The 24,123-nt window shown below is 37.7% G+C and overlaps 2 protein-coding genes and 1 pseudogene across 3 annotated transcripts; 2 read left to right on the plus strand and 1 right to left on the minus strand.

Annotated features, from left to right (window-relative positions):
• Nucleotides 1–24,123, plus strand: part of LOC146478856 (zinc finger MYM-type protein 1-like) — a 62,001-nt pseudogene that overhangs the window by 4,812 nt on the left and 33,066 nt on the right.
• On the plus strand, nucleotides 4,754–10,064 carry LOC146478857 (neuropeptide FF receptor 2-like). The gene is made up of 2 exons (XM_085111589.1): nucleotides 4,754–4,977; nucleotides 8,653–10,064. The coding sequence occupies exon 2, from the start codon at nucleotides 8,704–8,706 to the stop codon at nucleotides 9,820–9,822; it is 1,119 nt and encodes a 372-aa protein (XP_084967715.1). The 5' UTR covers nucleotides 4,754–4,977; nucleotides 8,653–8,703; the 3' UTR covers nucleotides 9,823–10,064.
• On the minus strand, nucleotides 11,695–18,311 carry LOC146478858 (uncharacterized). Of its 2 annotated transcripts, none has more exons than XM_085111528.1 (3): nucleotides 16,994–17,036; nucleotides 13,444–13,471; nucleotides 11,695–12,865 (listed from the first exon to the last, which is right to left on the minus strand). In XM_085111528.1, the coding sequence occupies exons 2-3, from the start codon at nucleotides 13,451–13,453 to the stop codon at nucleotides 11,856–11,858; spliced, it is 1,020 nt and encodes a 339-aa protein (XP_084967654.1). In that variant the 5' UTR covers nucleotides 13,454–13,471; nucleotides 16,994–17,036; the 3' UTR covers nucleotides 11,695–11,855. The 2 variants fall into 2 exon arrangements, with proteins under 2 accessions (XP_084967654.1, XP_084967653.1); XM_085111527.1 differs by having other exon boundaries at nucleotides 12,808–12,865; nucleotides 16,994–18,311.

Here is a 24,123-nt window from a genome sequence, read left to right on the forward strand (position 1 = left end):
AAGATCGCTGAATTAAATTTAAGAGCGTGTGGAAATTTTTTGTAGTAAGAAGGAAATGCTCTTTGTACCAAAAGCTGCTGTTTGAGTAATCAAGTTAACCATTCGAAACTATGATCAACTGAACTACAAAAATATCCGGCTATAAATGCTAATCAACTATTTTGACGAGCTCTACCAAAAACTAAACCTTTAGTATGTTAATATCGACTGACCGTAGGAAAAAGCTTATTTAAACAGTCAAATCATTATTCGTGACGTGAACGGAAACCTTTATTACGATCTTTTTTTAATTTTATCCTATCAGGGGCCCTTTTTAATTATGTATTTATTGAGAATTTTAAAATAAAAACGCTGGGTTATTTAACTTACAAGGTTGAAATTTTGCATAAAACAAGATGATTCCTGACGAACATTTCTTACAATGAAAGAAGCAATATTCATGGGTGAATTTTGTGAGTATGTTTACCATCAGAGCGGGTGGATAGCTAACTGTAAAGATTATACTTTACTTTGGCTGGTGGTTTGAGACGAAAATGTCAAGTCGGTTCAGATCGGCCAAGACTGAATCGAAAACGAAAAAACATGAATTGATGTTCATTTTTGGTTGAAATCAAAGGTAGGTAAAGTCGCACAAGAGCCTAAGTAGCCTACACGGCCGGAGCTTAGCCTGGTTTCTGTAGCATGAAGCAACTAGGAGTATTGCTACTCCCCCCTGGATGGGATGCTAGTACATCGCAGCGTTACCCCCAGCAGTATGTCGCCGGTACCCATTTATACGCCTTGGCCCGGTTGATCGGAAGCCGATTAACGCTAATCCACGATTAAAAGTTAACCGAGGCTTTCTAAGGAAGGTTTTTAAGGCTAATTTTAAGCTAATGGTAAAAAAAAAGTTTAAGGCAAAACTGAGGAACAAATATCTTTTGGAAGAATTCGCATGGGCTAGTAAATAAACTCGAATCAAAGTCCACGTTAACCCAGGATTAGCTTAATCGGGCTTTGAACAACTGGGCCCTGGGTGAAGAGAGACAATGTGGAGCAAAGTTTCTTGTCTAAGGAAACAACACAACAATGAAGAGACCAACCTGGCCTCGAACCAACGACCCACAGAGCCTTCGACCGTCCGATCGAAAGTCCGACGCGCTAACCACTACACCACCGCGCCTCCTTGAAATCAAACGGGAAACAGAAATCGTATCGTTACCGGAAAGAAAAAGCCCATGCAGAACGATTCTGTCCTTTATAAGTGTTTACAAAGGTTCCTTAAAGGGCCACTGTCATGGCGATTTTGCAGTATTTTAGCCAAAACTGCTCAAACATTTGACGAAAAACCTTTTTGCTAACATGAAATTACTCTTAGAACATCGGGAAAAAATCTTAAGGGATTTCTACAAGGAAGAACTAACTATAATAGGTTTTTAGCAAATTCTCAAAAATACACAAGAGAAACTTGAAAAAGCTGGCCAATTTTTTCAAGTTGTAATCCATTTCCATCCGAGCCATCCCGGCGCAGCCAAACATAACTAAAACTAGTTTCTGTGCACTAGAAGGGTTATTGTTAACAAAACTGAACCATTATTTTAATGATTCCATCGGTTGAAGTATGTTTTTTGGCCACTCAAAGTAACATCAAAATAGGTGACACTGCCCCTTTAAAGGAAATACGTCGGTCAGTATCTAGGTATTTTACTACCAGCCCTTTGAAGGTCACTAACTTGTTTCTGTTCCTTTTGTTACTTTAACCTTGGAGAGGTTCGATTCATGTTTGTGTTTGTTTTCGTTTTAATTTGCGGTTCGAGTTTTATTCACCGGTTTGTTGAGCTGGGCGGAAAAAACGAGACTCCCCCCCCCCCCCCCCCCTCTTCTCTTTTATTTATTTATTTTTGTTTTTAAAGTGTTTGGGAAGTTTTCGTCTCCAGTTTGGAATTTTTTCTCCTCTCCATAACTTAGCAAGTATAAAAGCTATGACAATAAGGCTTACTCACTGTACCTTGTATAAAATTCCCTTTAAGTCGCTTTTAATCGCCTAAGTCGCCCTAATATAAGCTAATAGAATTAGAAGTATTGCTAGTTTATACCGATTCCATTTTGCAACACTGAGAAAGACAAGAAGACAATTTAACGACCGGCGCTGTTACTAGGGCGTGGTATAATGACTGGTATTTCATAGCCGGTAAGCCAATCAAAAAGCTGGAATTGCATTATCCACTGCCGAGTCCAGGTTTTGATATTTCACTGATATTATACTACATCCTTTTTTTACACTTTACTTGAAGACAGCTTTCCAGTGACAGAGTGGTCGAATTTTAATTGCCAAATACTTTAAATTTGCCAAGCATTTCCTAAAATATAATACCTAAAATTACTTTAATGTTTTACTATGCACTCTCACCTCACTTTGAGGCCTCCATTTGAAGAATAATAATTGCATTTTATTCAGTTTGAAAACTCACTTACTTGCTCACTAAGCTTCGTACTTACCTCCTTACAGACTGACTGACTGACCGACTGACCGACGAACTGACTATCTAACTGAGTAAGTGACTAAGTATCTGACTGATTGACTGTCTGTCTGATTGGCTATCTGACTATTGGCTGACTGACTGACTGACTGACTGGCCGTCTGTCTGACTGACTGTCTTACTGACTGGCCGCTATCTACTGACTGACTCAGTGTCTGTCTGTCTGGCAATCTGACTATCGGCTGACTGACTGACTGACTGACTGACTGACTGACTGACTGACTGACTGACTGACTGGCCGTCTCTCTGACAGACTGACTTGATGACTGACCGCTATCTGACTGACTGAGTGACTAAGTATCTGACTGACTGACTTTCTGACTATCCGACTGACTGACTAGTGGACTGATTGGCTGACTACTCGACTGACTGAGTGACTTAGCATCTCACTGACTGACTAACCGACGGTCAGACTGTCTGGCTGGTTGACTGTCTGACTGACTGACTGACTGACTGACTGACTGACTGTCTGACTGACTGACTGACTCACTGACTGTCTGACTGTCTGACTGTCTGACTGTCTGACTGTCTGACTGACTGACTGACTGATTGACTGACTAACTGAGTGACTTAGTATGGAGTAGTCTGAAAACGTTCGGTACTTTTCACCTTTCCAGACGTCTCAACTTTCCACCAGACATCTCAATCATTATAACATAGCTAGTAAATTCGTGTAATCAAATACAATTGAGCGCGAGTGCTTCAAATTCCCATTGTACACGCTGATGACATCGTCAAACAAATGCCTCGAGGAGAAAAATTTCTCCGTGAGTAATTTCGCTATTTTTCTTTCGAAAACGGGGAAAACTTCAGCAAAAAGTTTTAACTACAGATGGCAACAAGCGAGCCAGGGACCAGTTGTTCAAAGCCCGATTAAGCTAATCCTGGATTAATGTGAACCTTGATTCAAGTTTAATTACTAATCGGTAAAGATTCTTCCAAAAGATTTTTGGCCCTCAGTTTTGACTTAGACTTTTCTTTACCTTTAGCTTGAAATTAGGCTTTAAAACCACTTTCAAAAGAACGAGATGAAAACCTCGATTAACTTTTAATCGTAGAATAGCGTTAATCGGCTTTCGAAAAACCCGGCCCAGGTGATGAAGAAGATCTGTTTGATATATCTATTTTTTTTTTGGGGGGGGGGGGGGGAATGGATTTTTTAACTCCCGGAAAAAAAACCTATTAAAAGAAAAGGAAAAAAAGAGAACAAGTACAAGGCCCGTGTCATCATGTCTCGCAAAACCGCAAAACTATTAATTTTCAGACGCCAATTTCGCTTTCTCACAGGAAAAACACCTTTTCGAAACGATGAACTGAAAGAAAAACAGTTAACAGTTTCAACAGCGGAAATACGATAACTAACGGCGGAGAGGAGAAATTGTGCTTCAAGCCACGACTCTAAATAGTCGTTTTATCTAGCCGACCAGCTAGAGATCATGATTTAAGCCGCGGACTTTATTGGTAATGTACGAGTACTTATGGGAATCCAGTTGACAAGAAATTACAGGTTTGATTGTGAATTTGCACTTAAATAATTTTCTAATTGATTGATTCTTCGTATTCGTAACAGATATTTTGCAAAATTTTTGAAAACCGTGCCCTGCAAGGTTCGATAAATTCACTTCAAAATGGACTTGCAGTTCCTTCAAATCGCTTGCGCGTTTATCGCCTCGGATTAAAAAGTTTCCACCTTTGCTTCTTAGAACAAAGACTTATCTAAATAATTTTTTCATTCAGCCAGCTTCAGTTACCCGTTTTTTTTCTGTTTTTGTTGATGAAACGTGACAACTGCGTAAATCTTGCGTAAACAAACACATGTCCTCGCGAGCGGAATGAATTCTCCCATGTAACTCGAGTGTCAACTTTTCAGGCTTGTTTTTCGGAAAATGTTTAATTGGCAACCAGAATATCCTAATTAGAACCAAAGGTGTGTTACTTTTTTTATCCTGTAAGTTGTGGATTTTTTACTGAACATGGGTTGGGTTGTTTATTACCACTTTGCAAATTGGACATGCACATGAATGCTTGGAAAAGCCTCTGGTCAACCTAAGGAAGTTTGGAGAGCACTCAAGAAGGTAGAGTTGCTCTCGGCAACGCCTCGAGCAACTCTTACACATCTTTCGTGCTCTCAAAACTTCCCGCGTGCTTCATATCTCGATGAAGCACGCTGACGCATGAGTCAATTGTTAAATGATTGAGATGTCTTAAACTCTCGATTCCTGAGCGACAGATTTTGCAATTATAAAAGATAAAAATATATATATTACCGAGAGATAGTTAAACTAATTACAAAATTGAAACATGCAAGGCGCAGGTGTACACTTTATTTGTCAGTAAGAGAGGCCTGAGTTTGCCCGTTTCTTGGCCATACGCGAGCTGTTATCTACGGATAAAGAACATACTGTACTTTGGCTGGTTTGAAACATACAAGAAAACAACATTCTTCGTTTTAGAAAAGGTACGTTTTGAGACTAAAGCCAGCGACACACTTGGCAATTTTATACGCCGATCGCCGCGATCGGCGAAAATCGCAAGGTGTGCCCGGTGCGGCGATTGCGATTCTCTCCGATCGCCGCGATCGGCGTATAAAATCGCCGATATCCTGCATTTCAGATGTCGGCGATTAAATTCGCCGGCATTCGCCAAGTGTGCCCGTTCCCGCGATTTTCTACGTTTAATGCTGCGAATCGCCAGTAAGGTCAACCCATCAGGTTAGGCGATTTTATCACATGAGTTTTCAAAACTGCCACATCGCCGCGATCGACAAAAAAATCGCCAGGTGTGTCCGCATCAATCGAAAATCGCTTGCGAATTTCGCTGGCGATCAAATTTGCCGCGATCGGCGTATAAAATCGCCAGGTGTGTCGCTGGCTTAATCCACAACCGAGTTTAAATAACGAATTGAAGTTTTCTCATTACAACCGAAATGTTTGAAATATACTTTGTTAAAATTCAAGGCTACTCTACCAAAAAAAAAATCCTCATTTGTTTAAGGCTTTTACTTCTACTCCAAATATCATGGGGTTTTTTTTTTTGTTATTCTTGTTATTATTTTGCACTTGTATGAGAATAGGCCAGTAAGCAAGGGAATAAACGGTTGGGGAGAAAATTAAATTTGGTGTGCGTTTGCTCTCGTTTGCGGATTGAGAATATCATCTGACATTTTTTATCCAAATTTGATTCCGAATTTCTTTATAAGAGAACATCATTTTTACGTTTAATATATGTCTTTAGCTAAACGATGACAGATAGTCAACTATTTTGACGAGCTCTACTAAAAACTAAACCTTTATGTTAATTAATATCGACTGACCGCAGGAAAAAGTTCATTTAAACAGTCTGAGGAAATTTATATGAGCCTATTTTTTCCTTTAGTCAAATCATTATTCGTGCCATGAACGGGAACCTTTATTACGATCTTTTTTTTTAATCTTATCCTATTAGGGGCCCTTTTTAATTATGTACGTATTGAGAATTTTAATATAAAAACGTTGGGTTGAAATTTTGCATAAAACAAGATGATTCCTGAGGAAAATTTCGTACAATGAAAGAAGCAATATTCATGGGTGAATTTTTGAGTATGTTTACCATAAGCGGGTGGTTAGCTAACTGTAAAGATTATACTTTACTTTGACTGGTGGTTTGAAGACGAAAATGTCAAGTCGGTTCAGATCGGCCAAGGCTGAATCAAAAAAGGAAAAAACATGAATTGATGTTCATTTTTGGTTGAAATCAAAAGGAAACGGAAATCATACCGTTACCGGAAAAAAAAGGCGCAGACGACTTTGTCCTTTATAAAAGTTTACAAAGATTCCTTCAAAGGAAATATGTCGTTCAGTATCGGGGTATTTTACTAGCAGCCCTTTGAAGGTACCTCTTGTTGCTTTAACCTTGGAGAGGTTCGATTCACGTTTGCGTGTGTAACTGAGCTTCCGTTTTAATTTGTTCACTGCTTTGGTAGAGCTTGTCAACCGATTTCCGAGAACTGGGCGGGAAAAAAGAGACACCCCCACCCCACCCCCACCCCTCCCTTTATTTATTTATTTATTTATTTATTTATTTATTTATTTATTTATTTATTTATTTATTTATTTATTTATTTATTTATTTATTTTATTTTTTTTATTTAGTTTTGAAGTGTTTGGGAAGTTTTCCTTTCCAGTTTGGAATTTTTTCTCCTCTCCATAACTTAGCAAGTATAAAAGCTATGACGCTAAAGACTTACTCACTGCACCCTGTGTAAAATTCCCCTTAAGTCGCCTAAAATCGCTTTAAGTCGCCTTAAATGGCCTTAAGTCGCCCAAAATCGCCTTAAGTCGATTAAAATTGCTTCAATTTTACAGTGTGTTTTGCTTAAGTCGCCTTAAATAGCCGTAAGTCGCTCAAAGTTACGGCGTCTTTAGAGGTCCCAGAGTAGGCCTTGTAATTTTGTTTCCATTAGGAAAAATCACCTTCCATGTCCGATTCCCATTCGCCTAGTGGGCCCTATTCGGAACATTTTACATACCAAAGGAAAAGGACATTTTTTAAATACTGGCCGGGATAGATAACGATGAGGAAAATGTGCCATGGCAGTTTTATAGAAAGGCATTCAAGGGAACACCGGCGAAATAGAAATGTGCTTTGGAGCACTGAACAGCCGTTTGTGAAGGCGCGCTAAAATTTTTAGTGATGGAAAGATAAAATAAATGTCTTCCTAAGATACTTTGCTGTTTCAAAATGATTCTCAAACTCATTAATAATTCACCAAGAGAAAACAAAGAAAATCACTACTGTGACCGTGGTTTGGATATGTGTTCCTTAGTACTATAAAACTTTGCCAACTTTAGCCTTGAACAGTTTCTCCGAGAATTATTGTTCATTTGAGAAGCCATATCAAACACTCGAAAGAGTCTCGAAAATGTGTTTCATCAGATATCCAAACACCTCGAACTCGTTTTAAAAAAAACTCGGCTGCGCCTCATTTTTTCATACTATGATTTTTTCAACCGACTTCTCAGTGTTTTGATATCTGATGAAACACACCTTCTCGTGTTTGATATACATGTATTACGTAAACATAAGCTAATAGAATTAGAAGTATTGCTAATTCATACTGATTTCATTTTGAAACACTTAGAAAGACAAGAAGACAATGTAACGATCGCTGTTACTAGGGCATGGTACAATGACTGATATTTCATAGCCGGTAAGCCAATTAAAAATCTGGAATTGCATTATCCACTGCCGAGTCCAAGTTTTGATATTACACTGATATTATATTACATCCTTTTTGTAACACCTTACTTGAAGACAGCTTTCCAGTGACAGAGTGGTCAAATTTTTATTGCCGAATACTTTAAATTTGCCGAGCATTTCCTAAACTATAATACCTAAAAGTACCAAAAAATACCTAAGAGTCTTACTAAGCACTCTCACCTCACATTTAAGGCCTCCATTTGAAGTATATTAATTACATTTTACTTAGTTTGAAAAATCACTTACTTCATTACTAAGCTTCGTACTTACCTCCTTTAACTGACTGGCCACTATCTAACTGACTGAGTGACTAAGTATCTGACTGACTGACTGTCTGTCTGTCTGACTGGCTATCTGACTATCGGCTGACTGACTGGCTGACTGTCTTACTGACTGGCCACTATCTAACTCAGACTGGCTCAGTGTCTGTCTGTCTGGGTATCTGAATATCTACTGACTGTATGACTGGCTGTCTGTCTGACTGACTGGCTTAATGACTGACCACTATCTGACTGACTGAGTGACTAAATATATGACTGACTGACTGACTCTCTGACTGACTGACAGGCTATCCGACTGACTGACTGACGGACTGATTAGCTGACTACTTGACTGAATGAGTGACTCACTGACTGACTGACTGACTGACTGTCTGACTGCCTGACTGTCTGACTGTCGACTTTCTGTATGACTGTGTGACTGACTGACTATCTGACTTACTATCCGACTGACTGACTGACTGAGTGATTTAGTATCTTACTGACTGACCGTCTGTCTGTCTGTCTGTCTATCTGACTAACTGATTTACTCACTTGCTTCATCGTCCTCGGTTTGGTGCCATTTTCTTCAGTGTGTTCTAACCATACATTAATGTTACTTTTTCGGTTACTTACAGGTTTAAATAGCTAGTTTCTTCAAGAAGAAAAGAAACGTCGCCTTTATCACAATGAACAATTCCACCCAAATCAATTCCAGTGATGACACGCGGTGCTCAGAAGCCGTTTCTGTTTTCTTCACAACAGCAATGTCTGTAATCACTTTTGGCAGTTTGATTGGCAACCTTCTGGTGTTTATTACTGTGTACAGAAATCCAAACCTTAGAACAAGTACCAACTACTACTTCGTCAATATGGCGGTTTCTGATTTTCTTGCGAGTCTCACGTCCTGGCCGCAGTATCTCACTGATGAGATAATCACAAGCAAAGGAAGCCTAATTCAAGGTCCTCTGGCCACACCTGTATGCAAAGTAGGAATGTATGTTAGAATAGTGTCCAGTGTAGTATCCATTCTAAGCCTGGTGTTGATAGCTGTCGACAGATTCATCGCTACGGTGTATCCCTTAAAAGCCACACTGCTGTCAAGCAAGATAAGGATAAGTCTGTTGTTTGCAGTATGGTTCATAGCCTTGGGCTATTGTGTACCAATGCTTTACTTTTACAAAGTTGAAAACGTTGGGGAGGAAGCATTCTGCAGATTTGCGTGGGACGACACTTTGGCGGTTGCAATCTACCACACAGCTGGCCTTATCGTGCTAACTATTGCACCGTTAATTGCTATAGTCATCTTGTATTCTCGTATCATGCGCGCTTTAAGACAACGGCCTAACCCAGGATTCAGTGTAGGGAGTAGTACCGCTGAACAAAAGAGACGCAAGCAGAGTCAAAACATCATGAGAATTTTCAAATCGATCGTTATCGCTTACTGTGTATGCCTCGTTCCTTTTATGGTTTATATGATTTTAAAGATGACTTTCCCCAAACTTTTTACCAGAGATAAGTGTAAGTGGATTCTTGGGTTTTCATATTTTGTGTTTCCGTCCCTTAGCACAGCAATCAACCCAGTTATTCTGTTTTCATTTAGTTCTAATTTCCGTCTCACTTTGCAAGCCTTCTGTTCACCTTCGTGTACTCTTGAAAAATTTCGATCGTGTTGCAAATGGAGAAATGGTTCAGTTTCGCCCCTCAACAAAAGCGTTAGCTTACCAGTACTATCGAGATACAGAGAGAACGCTTGGAAAGAAGAAGACAGTGCAGAAAACAAGGAAGTAAGTAAAACGTATCCTTAAAATTGGTACATTCCGTTTAAGAACTGACTACTCTGGCCGGTTGGTTCTGACAAATGGAAAGATATCGGATAATTTATTTACTCAACTCAACTTTACAAAGGGTATAGCATGAGCAGGGTTGAGCTTGAAAAAAATTCCATCCAGGGGTCCTTTTAACATTGTATACTATCAAACCTACAAAGCAAACAACAATAGGTTCACAGATAAATGAGTAAGTAAAAGCTGGGCCCGGTCAGGTTGGATAGCCGATTAACGTTAGGCCCCGATTAAAAGCTTACCGAGGTTTTCGTTTCCCTCGTTAAAATGTCTTAGATAGCAAATTTTAAGTTTAAAAGAGGGGAAAAGGCTAAATCAAAATCGAAGGACAAAAATCTTTTCGAAAATTCTTTATTGGTTAGTAATTAAACTCGAATCAAAGTTCAAGTTAATCCAGGATTAGCTTAATCGGACTTCGAACAACTGCTGGGCCCTGAAGTTCAAAGTAAAGGTTGTAAGCTTAGCTTAATTACTAGTAGTAATCAAAGATTAATAAGTGCGTTCGAAGTTCAATGAATTTAGCTAAAATCATACAAAAACAGAGGAGGAAATTGGTTGAGAGATTAAATGAGAAAGACGAAGTATTTAAAGAGCAACATGAACAATAGCAACTTTAATAGTGAAATCCAAATATGTAACCAAAGATGTCTATCTACTTAGTTACAATGTAGTTTAGATACTGATTGTGGGAGACTAACTTTTGTAACAGTAACATGAATGATAGTAACTTGAATAGTTACAAGGGATTGGCTAGTTGCAAGGAAAAAAATGTAACAAAACATGTTAGTCTACTCAGTATCTTGAAAAACTGAAAATGATAGAGTAGATTTATAACAACAACATGAGGCTATGATGAAGTTCAAAATGCTATGAAAATTAGATTTTTCCATGTCTAAACGTTTCGTGTCTGTGTGTCATAGCATTGTTTAACAATTTTTCTTAACTTAACAGTTACCTGGATGATACTAACTCGATTAGTCACAAGGTAAAATGCAATAATTAAAACATGTCAAACTACTCATTTAAAATGTAGTTCAGATACTAAATGAGTGAGACTAATTTTTGTAACGGTAACATGAATAATAGTAAATTGAATAGTTTCAAGAAAGTTATGAAGTTGGTAATGCTATGAAACTTTTTGCAATGTTTAAAAGTTCTGGTGTTTGGATGTCATAACATAGTTTAACAAAAAATTTTTAATAGTAACATGAATAGTAACTTGAATAGTTGCATGGGATTGGTTAGTTGCAAGAGAAAATGTAAAAAAAAAATGTCAATCTACTCAGTATCTTGAAAAACTGAAAGAGATAGACTAAATTTTATAACAACAACTGGAACATGAAGCTGTGATGAAGTTCAAAATGCTATGAAACTTAGATTTTTTTTCCATGTCTAAATATTTCGTGTTTGTGTGTCATAGCATTGTTTAACTATTTTTCTTATCTTAACAGTAACCAGGGCCGGGTTGTTCAAAGCGCGATTAAGCAAACCCAGGATTAGCGTCAATTTTTATTCCAGTTAAATTAATAACCAAAAGAGATTTTCTTAAGGATTCTTGCTCTTTTGTTTTATTTTTCGATTTGACTTCATGTGCAGCTTATAATTAGCTTTTGAAATCTTTTTAAACAAAAGAGATCAAATCTTTGATTAAGCTTTAATCGTGGGTTAGCAGTAATCGTCTTTTGAACAACTGGGCCCTGGATGATACTAACTTGATTAGTCACAAGGTAAATGCAATAATTAAATCATGAGAATCTACTCATTTATTATGTAGTTCGGATACTAAATGAGTGAGACTAATTTTTCTAACAGTAACATGAATAATAGTAAATGGAGTAGTTTCAAGAAAGTTTAATATGAAATTCAAAAATTAAGTGCTATAAAAGTTTTTGCAATATCTAAAAGTTTTAGTGTTTGTATCTCATAGCATGAATTATTAGTAACTTAAATAGTTACTAGAGATTGGTTTGTTACAAGGGAAAATGCAACAAAACATGTTAAATAGCAATTTTTTCAATGTCCACAAGTTTTTGCGTTTGCGTGTCAAAGCATACTTTAACTGTGTCTAGGTTTAAGACAGCCTCTGTGATTTCCTCCTCTGTTGTTTCATTTGCAATTAAGTGACAAATTGAAAACAACTTTGGCACTGCTTCTTGATAAACCTGTAGCTGAAGCTTCTGCAGTGGTTGTTTGGAGTTTTGGATATGGATCTTGAGTGTCCACTTTACACTGCAGCTGGTTGCCTTTTGTGTTACTTTGCAGTTATCGCAGACTGCAATTTTTCCCTTGATTGTAACTTTTTTTGAACATGAACAACAACAGTTGTATTTGGTGACACTGCTTATTCCTAGTATTTCTCCAATGGTTTCTGTTGTTGTTGAGATGTCACTGACTTCAGGTAATGTTTGTTTGAAGGGTTCAGCGTCCTTGATGGTGTATAAATTATCTTGTTTTGGTGTGTTCAAGTATCTTTGATTCTGAGATACTTTCATTCTCAAGTTGTTGAAGAAATAGGTGGACTGTGGTGTGACGCTGTCAACATGCTCACCCCAGAAAATAACTTTTATGTAACCAGATGGATCAACTATATAGCCTTCCTGTTTTTTGACAGGAGAATCTTGGATGACTATAGTTTTGGTCGCACTTAGATGTGATATCTTTCCTTTTATTGACACTAGCTGTTGTGGTGCTACTTTTGACAAGAATGCAATTGATGTGACATCATCTTGTGCTTTGTATGGAAAATCAGCTGTTGTTGAAGTGATGGTTGTGTTCCTGTTTATTACTACATCACTTCGTCCATACTTATTGCTGATGTTAAAATTTGAAATTTTAACCGGTGATCTTTGTGCGGCCATTGCATCAAGAGTTTCCTTCTTTTCAGTTGCAAAGCATACACTGCCAATGAGATCTTTCTCTGTCTGAAGGTGGCAGTTAAAGTAGCTTGTTGGTCCAGATTTTTTTACTGGTGAGACATTATGCACAAAGCAAGTTATATCTTGTTTTTCTGTAGGAGGAGGTAAAAAGATATTTAGATTAATGTAATAAATTTGGCATGGATGGGATTACTGCATAAGGTAGCTTGTGTTATTTGAAAAAAACATATGTGTAAATACTAGTCTCCTTGTTTCATGTACCGTAAATCCTCTATTAAGCCCCCAGGGGGCTTATTGTTTTAAGGCGCATTGGGGGGGGGGGGGGGCTAAATAGAAAGGAAGAGCTTAATAGAAGGGGAAGTGTTAAAATTTAGCAAAACAGGAGCAGTTCACCACTCATTAATTACTGTAATTAAGATTATTTTTAGTACAAATAACAGTGATATTTTGGCCGAAGTTCGCCACCAACATGCAAGAGGTGTGGGAAAAATAAATTGTATCATATAACTACATGAGAACATTAAAGGGTGACAAAAGTGATAGGAAACAGTGTACATCTAATACCTAGATGTTCAAAATAATATGTTTTATTCATGAGAGCATACAGAGCAGGTAAGGTTATAAAATGATTTTAAAACAAGAAGCATTAGTTTAATAGAAGAAAGGAACGTATAACCATAATATTTAAATATGACCGGGAGATACATACCTGAAGCCATATTAGATCTCTGTCTTGTCTGTCGAAAAAAAAAAAAAAGGATGTATACAGATGTTTTAGGAGGGTGTTTAAAATACCTTTAAACCCTAGTTAATACAACACTCTGAAACATTACATGGAACTTTGCTTTAAATGTAGTTGGAAAGTGAACTATTTATAACCATAAAAAAAAATCATTTATGTATGCATGTGTTGAAGGCCGTATAATCAATTTATTCTAATTAATCAATTTTGGGTGCTGTACTGTTGTGAGTGACTTTGTTCGCATCACTCAACTTGGGATCAATTTATATTTGCTAGATTATATAGCCTGCTTTCTTCTTCAAGTCTATATTTTAAATTAGTGGATTTCTTAAGACTCTTAAGTCTTTCAAAAGTCATTGGTTCAATAATACAAGATGAAAGTGTTTTCACTCTGCTTATAGCTACATATGAAATGCCTGCAGTAGTTTCAGTCTGACCAATGTCAATCCATGCTTTTGGCAGTGTTAACCCTTGGCTCTTGTGTATTGTGATTGCCCAAGCAAGTTCGAGAGGCAACTGTTGTCTCTCATGTAAACCATCTAGTGTCTGTGAGGTTATTGTTATTGGGCATATAGGCACACATCGTGGAATGCTATCACTGATAGATGGACCTCTATACTCATTAAATTTTACTATGACAGCGACATGCAAGTCTGGTGGTTGCTGGTTGTTTGCATAAATGAAATCTTCAACCGTTCCAATTGCACCGTTACAAAGTCCAACATCTATCCATAGGTTCATGATAAGCATTACATGTACACCTTTTGCAAGGAAAATGGTCGGTTGTAAACCTGACATGTCATCCGAACTTGCTTTCTTAGCTATATCACTAGAGTAACGTGCAGTGATGCAGGCTATTGGCTGATGAAGTTCTGATAACTGTTCAAAGTTATAATTAGCAACTTCTTCATTGCTGAAATAGAGCCTAGTGGCATCTTGAAACTCATTCACGTTCAATGCTATGGAAGGCTGTCTTGCCAAAAGAAGTTTCCAATCTTGCTCATTAGAATCTCCTGTGCGAAGGCGTATGAGTAAATCTCTAAACTGAGCTTGCTGTTGATTTAAGCCTTGAACCCTCTGGTTTACTGACATTTTTACAACATTGCCAAACATGTGATAAGCTAAATAGCCTTGTTCACCTGTAGAACTGGAGGGTCTCGAATGATATAATGGCTTATCTGCCACTGGAGGCAATTGAGCTGGGTCACCAACTAATATCATGGATTTACCACCAAATACTTCGTCATTTTTGCCTGTTGCTTGTCGGCAGCGTCTATCAATCCAGCCAAACAATGTTTGTCCTAGCATAGAGTATTCATCAATTAGGATATAACTGATATCTTTCAGCTTGGTTTGTAATGTGACAAGCCCTTGTCCTGTTAATTCTTTGTTATGTCTTGGGCCAACAGGCAATTTTAATAGTGAATGGATTGTACTTCCGTTTATGTTAAATGAAGCCTTGCCAGTTGTGGGAGTCACTACACAAGAGTGTTGGAGCAGGTTTCGGATGGCATTAATGAGGTAACTTTTCCCTGTACCGGCAACTCCAAGTATAATAAGAAGCAATGGATCTTTAGGGCAGGCTTGTTCAGAATGTGCTTTCACCATATTGTAGGCATGTCTTTGCATGTCACTGAATGTATTAACATCAATATTTTGTTGTTGCAAACCAAAGGTAGAATCCAAAGTATCTTTCTTAGTTTTTATCCAGGATGGCATTTCCTGTATTAAGTGATTTGCATACTTAATCTTGTCATTTTGCCAGTCATAATCAGGCTGAGAGGTTTGTTGTGTTATATTATCTTGGTTAACAAAATACCCAGGTATGAGAGCTGCTAAATCCATCCACTCTTCACGCTGTGGAAGCTCTTCTGAAGAGTGCTCTATATTTGGTTCCTCTTCTGTGTTATTCTGTACACTTTGTAGTTTTTCATACCAGTCAGGAACATGCTCTTCAGCATAAGGTGTTTGTAGAAATTCCTTCCATTTTGCGATGTATATTTCATCAGTGCCTTCCTGACAATCCCAGGCATTGTCTTGTGTAGTATGCCAAGGTTTGTGCTTAAGTAACTGATATTTGCAATAAAGTCCAAAATTTGGACCTTTGAATTGGAAGAAAATATTGGAAAAACTCTGGGAATCATGTTATGAGGCTGAACTGTTAGTTTGTTGTTGACAAGTTTGTATTTTGTTGCAAAATGAATGAAATTAAGAGCCATTATATCTGGGATGGTTTGAATATATTTTTCCCTTTTAGCGTAAGTATCAAGCAATGAGTCATTGGTTACAGTATCTCCATCATTTGTTATAGTTTTGATTCTACGTGAACCATTTAGACTAATAGGTACCACATTAAATGATGAGCTGACAAGTTTCAGTGACATGAGATGATGCATAGTCTCTTGTGCAGAGAAGTCACGTTGGCCAAGTGACTTCATTATCCCTTTTTTTATCAATTTTGTAGGGTTGCTATTGTTGTTGCAATTACGGACAATAGAATTAAATGCAAGTTTCATTACAGGTGACTTTGGTTCACCTTTTGAAGCATATTTTGCAAGGTATTCAACACATGCATGGTAATCAATGATCACTTGAATATCACAGTTTGCCCTCCAGCCTTGAAGCTGAAGTCGTTGGTGATTATTGAGTCTGCTATCATTCCTCTTTGTTATGATCTTTGCTTTGTATTGAGTGCTTCCATCCTTTGTATGAATGGGCTCAAACTCTAGTTTTGTATTAACACAAGGTTCAAATGGAAACTTAAATCTACATTTCAGTTCTGTTTCGTTTTGTTTCTTTCTAAGACAATAGTTTGTACTACAGCGAGTGTGCCTTTGTACAGTATTCAACAAATCAACATAATCTTGTTCAGAGTCTTGTAAACTTACAAGGTCCTTGTGACGCTTTTGACAAGGATGAATAGAGGGTTTCACCCATGTGGCATTATCTGGTGGATCTGGATTATATGTAGACAATAACCAATCTACATACTGATAAACTACCTGGGAAGCCTTTTTCCCATCCACTATCTGTTGATTGAGTTCTAGTCTATTGACTTGCTCAGCTGTATTAGTGGACATTTCAGCCAAATAGCCTTTTAGAGCTGTTTCTGAGAGTTTACATAAACCTGGATCATTTTTCAGCTTTGCTACACCATGACAATGTATACTACCTCTAGCTTGATATTCAAATCTGTACCAGTGCCACTCAGCATCTAGTGAATTGTATAACCAGTATTTAATAAAACTTTCTTAACGCTGTGTAAAGAACCAGTCTGTAATATGAGGATTGTTAATCACATTCTGCCGTTTGTTGTCAGTTGAATTATTACTGACTGAGTTGCCAAAAATTGCATGAAGTTCAGGCCAATGCATATCAGCAGAGGAGAATGTGAAAAAGAATGTTGGAGCTCCAGCATGGGCTATTATTGCTTTTAAATAATCTTTAGCTTTGTGCCAATAAGCATTAGAACCAGTAATGTTACTAAGATAGCGTGATATCTTAGATATAAACATACTTGTGTTATTGCTAGTTGTCATTTGCCGCAGCTCTTCAGCAGTCAAATGAGCTTCTCCTGGGTTTTGTTTTAGGAACATGCCTGTCTGTTGCAGAATACGTTTTCTTTGTATCATATTCAATGCCCAGTAACCAAATCTAGGGTGAGTAGCAAAGCGATATACCCATTTGTCATTCTTGTTTTCTCCAAACTTTAGAAGGTGCTTTACTCTTTCTCCGAGTGGTATATCTCGGCGTAATGATGGGTTAGTAGGATCACCCTTACCATCTGGAAATAATGTTGGGAAAGCCATTGTTGCTAAAAAGGGAGTTACATACTCGTTTAATGATTCACTGCCAACTGTTGGCCAGGGCAAGTGATTAGAATCATTAGACAATTGTTGGCGCACAGCTTCTATTTCTTGCTGCTGACACTCTGGAATAGGCAGAAGACTACTCATTTCAGTACCCTCATTATAAACAATGTCATCTTCATTTTGAGGACCTAAGTCAGGTTCACATGTGGCATCCAAATCTATATTCTCTGTTTCAACCGAGAGAAGACCATGTGGAACACCATGTTCTGGTAAAGAATTTAAAGAATTTTGATTGATGGTTATGTCCTTGTAGTGTGAGTTATTATTAACAAGCCATTGTAGTGCATCAGCTACATTTTGCCTTCGCACTGTCACATCTTTAAAACTGTTCTCTTTACCTTTCATCTTAACAACAATAACAGATAGATCTTTTGGGTATCTAGGCAGAGAATGTGCTAGTTCAGCTATATCCTGAGGCAAATTGATAGAGTGGCCTGAATAGCCCCTTTGTCCACCAGGTTTTATGTAAACTCGCATAACAGGAAGTGCACGTGCAATAAGCATTTCTTCTACTTGGGTTAACCCCTGCACTTGTAAAGGTACTAATGATGGCACCATGTCATTTTCCTTAGAAAACTTTTTTGGTTGTTGTTTATCTCGTATGCACCTCTGACACTGGTAGTGATCAACCCTCCTTGGACTGGATTTCAATGGCCATGCTTCAAAACAGACAGTGCATTGGCAAACTGAATACTGATTGGACTTATGAAAATCGTTCATGTTATTTTGTGCATGTTTTTGTTCGTGAACTGGACCAGCAGAGCTCTCTTTTTGTCCTGCAGAAATTGTTTGAGACCTTTTATAACTGGCTCTCCTATTTGCAAGTCTCTCTTTTCGCTTTTCCACAGTTTCTTCAGACGTTCTTTTTCTATAAGAGTCTTTGTAACTTTTTAGTCTCTCTTTTTGCTTTTCAACAGTTTCTTCAGACACTCTTTTTCTATAAGTGTCTCTCTTATTTTTAAGTCTCTCTTTTCGCTTTTCAGCAGTTTCTTCAGACATTGTTTTTCTATAAGTGCCTCTCTTATCTTCAAGTCTGCTTGCCCTTTCATTAGTTGTTTCTGTATATTTGACTCTTTTCATGTCATGTACTTCTGTGCTTAAGAAGTCTACCATGTCTGTTTTCATCGCCCGTCCAAGTAACCAAAAATCTCGAATCTTCACGCCTGGCATGCACAGGTATCCCATCGACCACAGGATCCCCAAAGATTACGAACTAGCTGTTTTTTTTTTGAGAGAATGAATAGAGAAATGCGAGAATTGTAACATTCGCCGGTTTCATTTGTATAAAATAGATTGGATTTTCAAGTTTATAAAAGAGGAAGTGTTTTGTTTTCACTGTCACAAAACAATTATGATTTTTTGGGAGACGCTTCACTGTAAATAAAAACATTTTGTAATTGAGAATGATTGTGTTCATTATTATGTTCGTCTTCTTTCCGGATATGTATCATTAAGGTCATCCCAATAAAATGTTTCGTTTCCCATCACCCCGACTCTTGTGATGGTGGGTTGGTCGGTCGGGCGAAACATAAAAATAAAAACAAGGACAAAATGAACACTTGAAGGGGTCTGGGTTCCAGAGAAGGCCGGGCTGCTAAGGAAGTAAGATTGCATGGTTAGAAAGGTCAACTCGAAAACGTGGTCTTTTTGTTCGTTATTCGCAGTGAATCTTGAATTTTTTTTTTACTTTTTGAAAAATGTGGGTCGGTCGGGCGATGGGAAACGAAACATTTTATTGGAATAGCCTAGATGAATCATTACGGCGAACACGAAGCAACAAACATAAAAGATTAAACTAGGATTCCGTCCTTTTATTGCAAATATTCGCGCTCGTTTCCATGCACTTATTTCATATTTCCCTCGATCAATGAAAGACAAAAGAGGATGAAATCTCTTGGAAAAAATAAAAGACCTGCACTTGAACAAGCTGATTTGTCGCCCACATTCAAGAGAAGATGAACTCTGTTTGGAGAAAATAAAAGGCCTGCACTTGAACAAGTTGATTTGTCGCCCATATTCAAGAAAAGAGGAATTCTGTTTGGAGAAAATAAAAGGTCTGCATTTAAACCATTTGATTTGTCGCCCATAATGAAGAGAAGATGAACTCTGTTTTGGAGAAAACAAAAGGCCTGCACTTGAACATGTTGATTTGTCGCGCATATTCAAGAGAAAATGAATACTGTTTGCAGAAAATAAAAGGCCTGCACTTGAACAAGTTGATTTGTCGCCCACATTCAAGAGAAGATGAACTCTGTTTGGAGAAAATAAAAGGCCTGCACTTGAACAAGTTGATTTGTCGCCCATATTCAAGAGAGGATGAACTCTGTTTGGAGAAAATAAAAGGCCTGCATTTAAACAAGTTGATTTGTCGCACATATTCAAGAGAAGATGAACTCTGTTTGGAGAAAACAAAAGGCCTGCACTTGAACAACTTGATTTGTCGCCCATATTCAAGAGAGGATGAACTCTGTTTGGAGAAAATAAAAGGCCTCACTTGAACAAAATGATTTATCGCCCATATTCAAGAGAAGATGAACTCTGTTTGGAGAAAATAAAAGGCCTGCACTTGAACAGGTTGATTTGTCGCCCATATTCAAGAGAAGATGAACTCTGTTTTGGCGAAAATAAAACGCCTGCGCTTGAACAAGTTGATTTGTCGCCCATATTCAAGAGAGGATGAACTCTGTTTGGAGAAAATAAAAGGCCTGCACTTGAACAAAATGATTTATCGCCCATATTCAAGAGAAGATGAACTCTGTTTGGAGAAAATAAAAGGCCTGCACTTGAACAAGTTGATTTGTCGCCCATATTCAAGAAAAGAGGAATTCTGTTTGGAGAAAATAAAAGGTCTGCATTTGAACCATTTGATTTGTCGCCCATAATGAAGAGAAGATGAACTCTGTTTTGGAGAAAACAAAAGGCCTGCACTTGAACATGTTGATTTGTCGCGCATATTCAAGAGAAAATGAATACTGTTTGCAGAAAATAAAAGGCCCGCACTTGAACAAGTTGATTTGTCGCCCATATTCAAGAAATGATGAATTCTGTTTGGAGAAAATAAAAGGCCTGCACTTGAACAAAATGATTTATCGCCCATATTCAAGAAATGATGAATTCTGTTTGGAGAAAATAAAAGGTCTGCATTTGAACAAAATGATTCATCGCCCATATTCAAGAGAGGATGAACTCTGTTTGGAGAAAATAAAAGGTCTGCACTTGAACCATTTGATTTGTCGCCCTTATTTAAAAGAAGATGAATTCTGTTTGTAGAAAATGAAAGGTCTGCACTTGAACAAGTTAATTTGTCGCCCATATTCAAGAGAAGATGAACTCTGTTTGGAGAAAATAAAAGGTCTGCACTTGAACAAGTTGATTTGTCGCCCATATTCAAGAGAAGATGAATTCTGTTTGGAGAAAATAAAAGGTCTGCACTTGAACAAAATGATTTATCGCCCATATTCAAGAGAGGATGAACTCTGTTTGGAGAAAATAAAAGTTCTGCACTTGAACCATTTGATTTGTCGCCCTTATTCAAAAGAAGATGAATTCTGTTTGTAGAAAATGAAAGGTCTGCACTTGCACAAGTTAATTTGTCGCCCATATTCAAGAAAAGATGAACTCTGTTTGGAGAAAATAAAAGGTCTGCACTTGAACAAGTTGATTGGTTGCCCATATTCAAGAGAAGATGAATTCTGTTTGGAGAAAATAAAAGGTCTGCATTTGAACAAAATGATTTATCGCCCATATTCAAGAGAGGATGAACTCTGTTTGGAGAAGATAAAAGGCCTGCACTTGAACCATTTGATTTGTCGCCCATATTCAAGAGAAGATGAATACTGTTTGTAGAAAATAAAAGGCCTGCACTTGAACAAGTTGATTGGTCGCGCATATTCAAGAGAAAATGAATACTGTTTGGAGAAAATAAAAGGCCTGCACTTGAACAAGTTGATTTGTCGCGCATATTCAAGAGAAAATGAATACATTTTGTAGAAAATAAAAGGCCTGCACTTGAACAAGTTGATTTGTCGCGCATATTCAAGAGAAAATGAATACTGTTTGGAGGAAATAAAAGTTCTGCACTTGAACAAGTTGGTTTGTCGCCAATATTCAAGAGAAGATGAACTCTGTTTGGAGAAAATAAAAGGCCTGCACTTGAACAAAATGATTTGTCGCCCATATTCAAGAGAAGATGAACTCTGTTTGGAGAAAATAAAAGGCCTGCACTTGAACAAGCTGATTTGTCGCACATATTCAAGAGAGGATGAATTCTGTTTGGAGAAAATAAAAGGCCTCCACTTGAAAAGGTTGATTTGTCGCCAATATTCAAGAGAAGATGAATTCTGTTTGGAGGAAATAAAAGTTCTGCACTTGAACAAGTTGGTTTGTCGCCAATATTCAAGAGAAGATGAACTCTGTTTGGAGAAAATAAAAGGCCTGCACTTGAACAAAATGATTTGTCGCCCATATTCAAGAGAAGATGAACTCTGTTTGGAGAAAATAAAAGGCCTGCACTTGAACAAGCTGATTTGTCGCACATATTCAAGAGAAGATGAACTCTGTTTGGGAAAAAATAAAAGGCCTGCATATGAACAAGTTGATTTGTCGCGCATATTCAAGAGAAGATGAACTCTGTTTGGAGAAAATAAAAGGCCTGCACTTGAACAAGCTGATTTGTCGCACATATTCAAGAGAAGATGAACTCTGTTTGGGAAAAAATAAAAGGCCTGCACTTGAACAAGTTGATTTGTCGCGCATATTCAAGAGAAGATGAACTCTGTTTGGAGAAAATAAAAGGCCCGCACTTGAACAAGCTGATTTGTCGCCCATATTCAAGAGAAGATGAACTCTGTTTGGAGAAAATAAACGGTCCGCACTTGAACAAGTTGATTTGTCGCGCATATTCAAGAGAAGATGAACTCTGTTTGGAGAAAATAAACGGTCCGCACTTGAACAAGTTGATTTGTCGCCCATATTCAAGAGAGGATGAACTCTGTTTGGAGAAAATAAACGGTCCGCACTTGAACAAGTTGATTTGTCGCGCATATTCAAGAGAAGATGAACTCTGTTTGGAGAAAATAAACGGTCCGCACTTGAACAAGTTGATTTGTCGCCCATATTCAAGAGAGGATGAACTCTGTTTGGAGAAAATAAACGGTCCGCACTTGAACAAGCTGATTTGTCGCCCATATTCAAGAGAAGATGAACTCTGTTTGGAGAAAATAAAAGGCCTGCACTTGAACAAGTTGATTTGTTGCCCATATTCAAGAGAAGATGAACTCTGTTTGGAGAAAATAAAAGGCCTGCACTTGAACAAGTTGATTTGTCGCGCATATTCAAGAGAAGATGAACTCAGTTTGGAGAAAATAAAAGGTCTGCACTTGAACAAGTTAGAACCAAAGGGGTGTTACGTTTTTTACCCTGTCAGTTGTGGATTTTTTGCTGAACATGGGTTGGGTTGTTTATTACCACTTTGCAAGTTGGGTGAATACTTGGAAAACCTCTGGTCAACCTAGAATCAACAGGCTAAACTACCCCGTTGAAAAGGTTATGAAATAATTGATTCATGCGTCAGCTGTGCTTCATCGAGATATGAAGCACTTGGAAAGTTTGGAGAGCACTCAAAAAGCTAGAGTTGCTTTCGGCTACGCCTCGAGCAACTCTTACGCATCTTTCATGCTCTCCAAACTTGTTATTCTTGTTATTATTTTGCACTTGTATGAGAATAGGCCTGTAAGCAAGGGAACAAAGGGTTGGGAGAATAATTTGGCGTGCCTTTGCTCTCGTTTACGTATTGAGAATATCATCTGACATTTTTTATCCAAATTTAATACACAGAATTTCTTTATAAGAGAACATCATTGTTACGTTTAATATATATGTTTAGCTAAACGATAACCGATAGTCAACTATTTTGACGAGCTCTACCAAGAACTAAACCTTTTTTCCTATTATTATTATTGATTGATTGATTGATTGATTGATATGTTATTTAAGGTTACCCTATACCTTCAGGGGTGTCTCGCATCAAAGCGATGTAGCGCGTCCGCAAGTTAAACTGTAGATACCTGAACCCTTATATCAAATTAAAGCTTATAGAGCCGGTTATCAAGCTATACCAAGAATTTTGAAATAAAGTGAAGTGTCGAATTTTTGTACGACTACTAAATGTGAGCGTCCGAATCATCTTTTGAAAGCTACAAGTCAAAGCCAAATTTATTTTTGCTAATTTAATTTGCTCCTCAGTTTTCGGACCCAAAGCGCTAAAAAAACGTGTCCGCCTTTTGCCATATTCAATCGCAGTGAAAAGTTTCAGTACATCAGTAGTTAGATATTTACCGCTTTTGGAACACTTTTGAAAATTTCACTGAATTCATACCTGATTCAACAATGACTCCTGCAACGGAGACGTCAAAAACCTAAATCCTCGGTTTTTGAAAATTTCACTGAATTCATACCTGATTCAACAATGACTCCTGCAACGGAGACGTCAAAAACCTAAATCCTCGGTTTTTGAAAATTTCACTGAATTCATACCTGATTCAACAATGACTCCTGCAACGGAGACGTCAAAAACCTAAATCCTCGGTTTTTGAAAATTTCACTGAATTCATACCTGATTCAACAATGACTCCTGCAACGGAGACGTCAAAAACGTAAATCCTCGGTTTTTCAAAACTCCTGCAACGGAGACGCTAAATTTTTATCCTCGGTTTCTCAAAAACCTAAAAACATAAATCCTCGGTTTTTCAAAACTCCTGCAACGGAGACGCTAAAT

The sequence above is a fragment of the Pavona decussata genome, unplaced genomic scaffold (assembly GCF_977016875.1).
Source record: "Pavona decussata unplaced genomic scaffold, jaPavDecu1.1 SCAFFOLD_62, whole genome shotgun sequence".
NCBI lineage: Eukaryota > Metazoa > Cnidaria > Anthozoa > Scleractinia > Agariciidae > Pavona > Pavona decussata.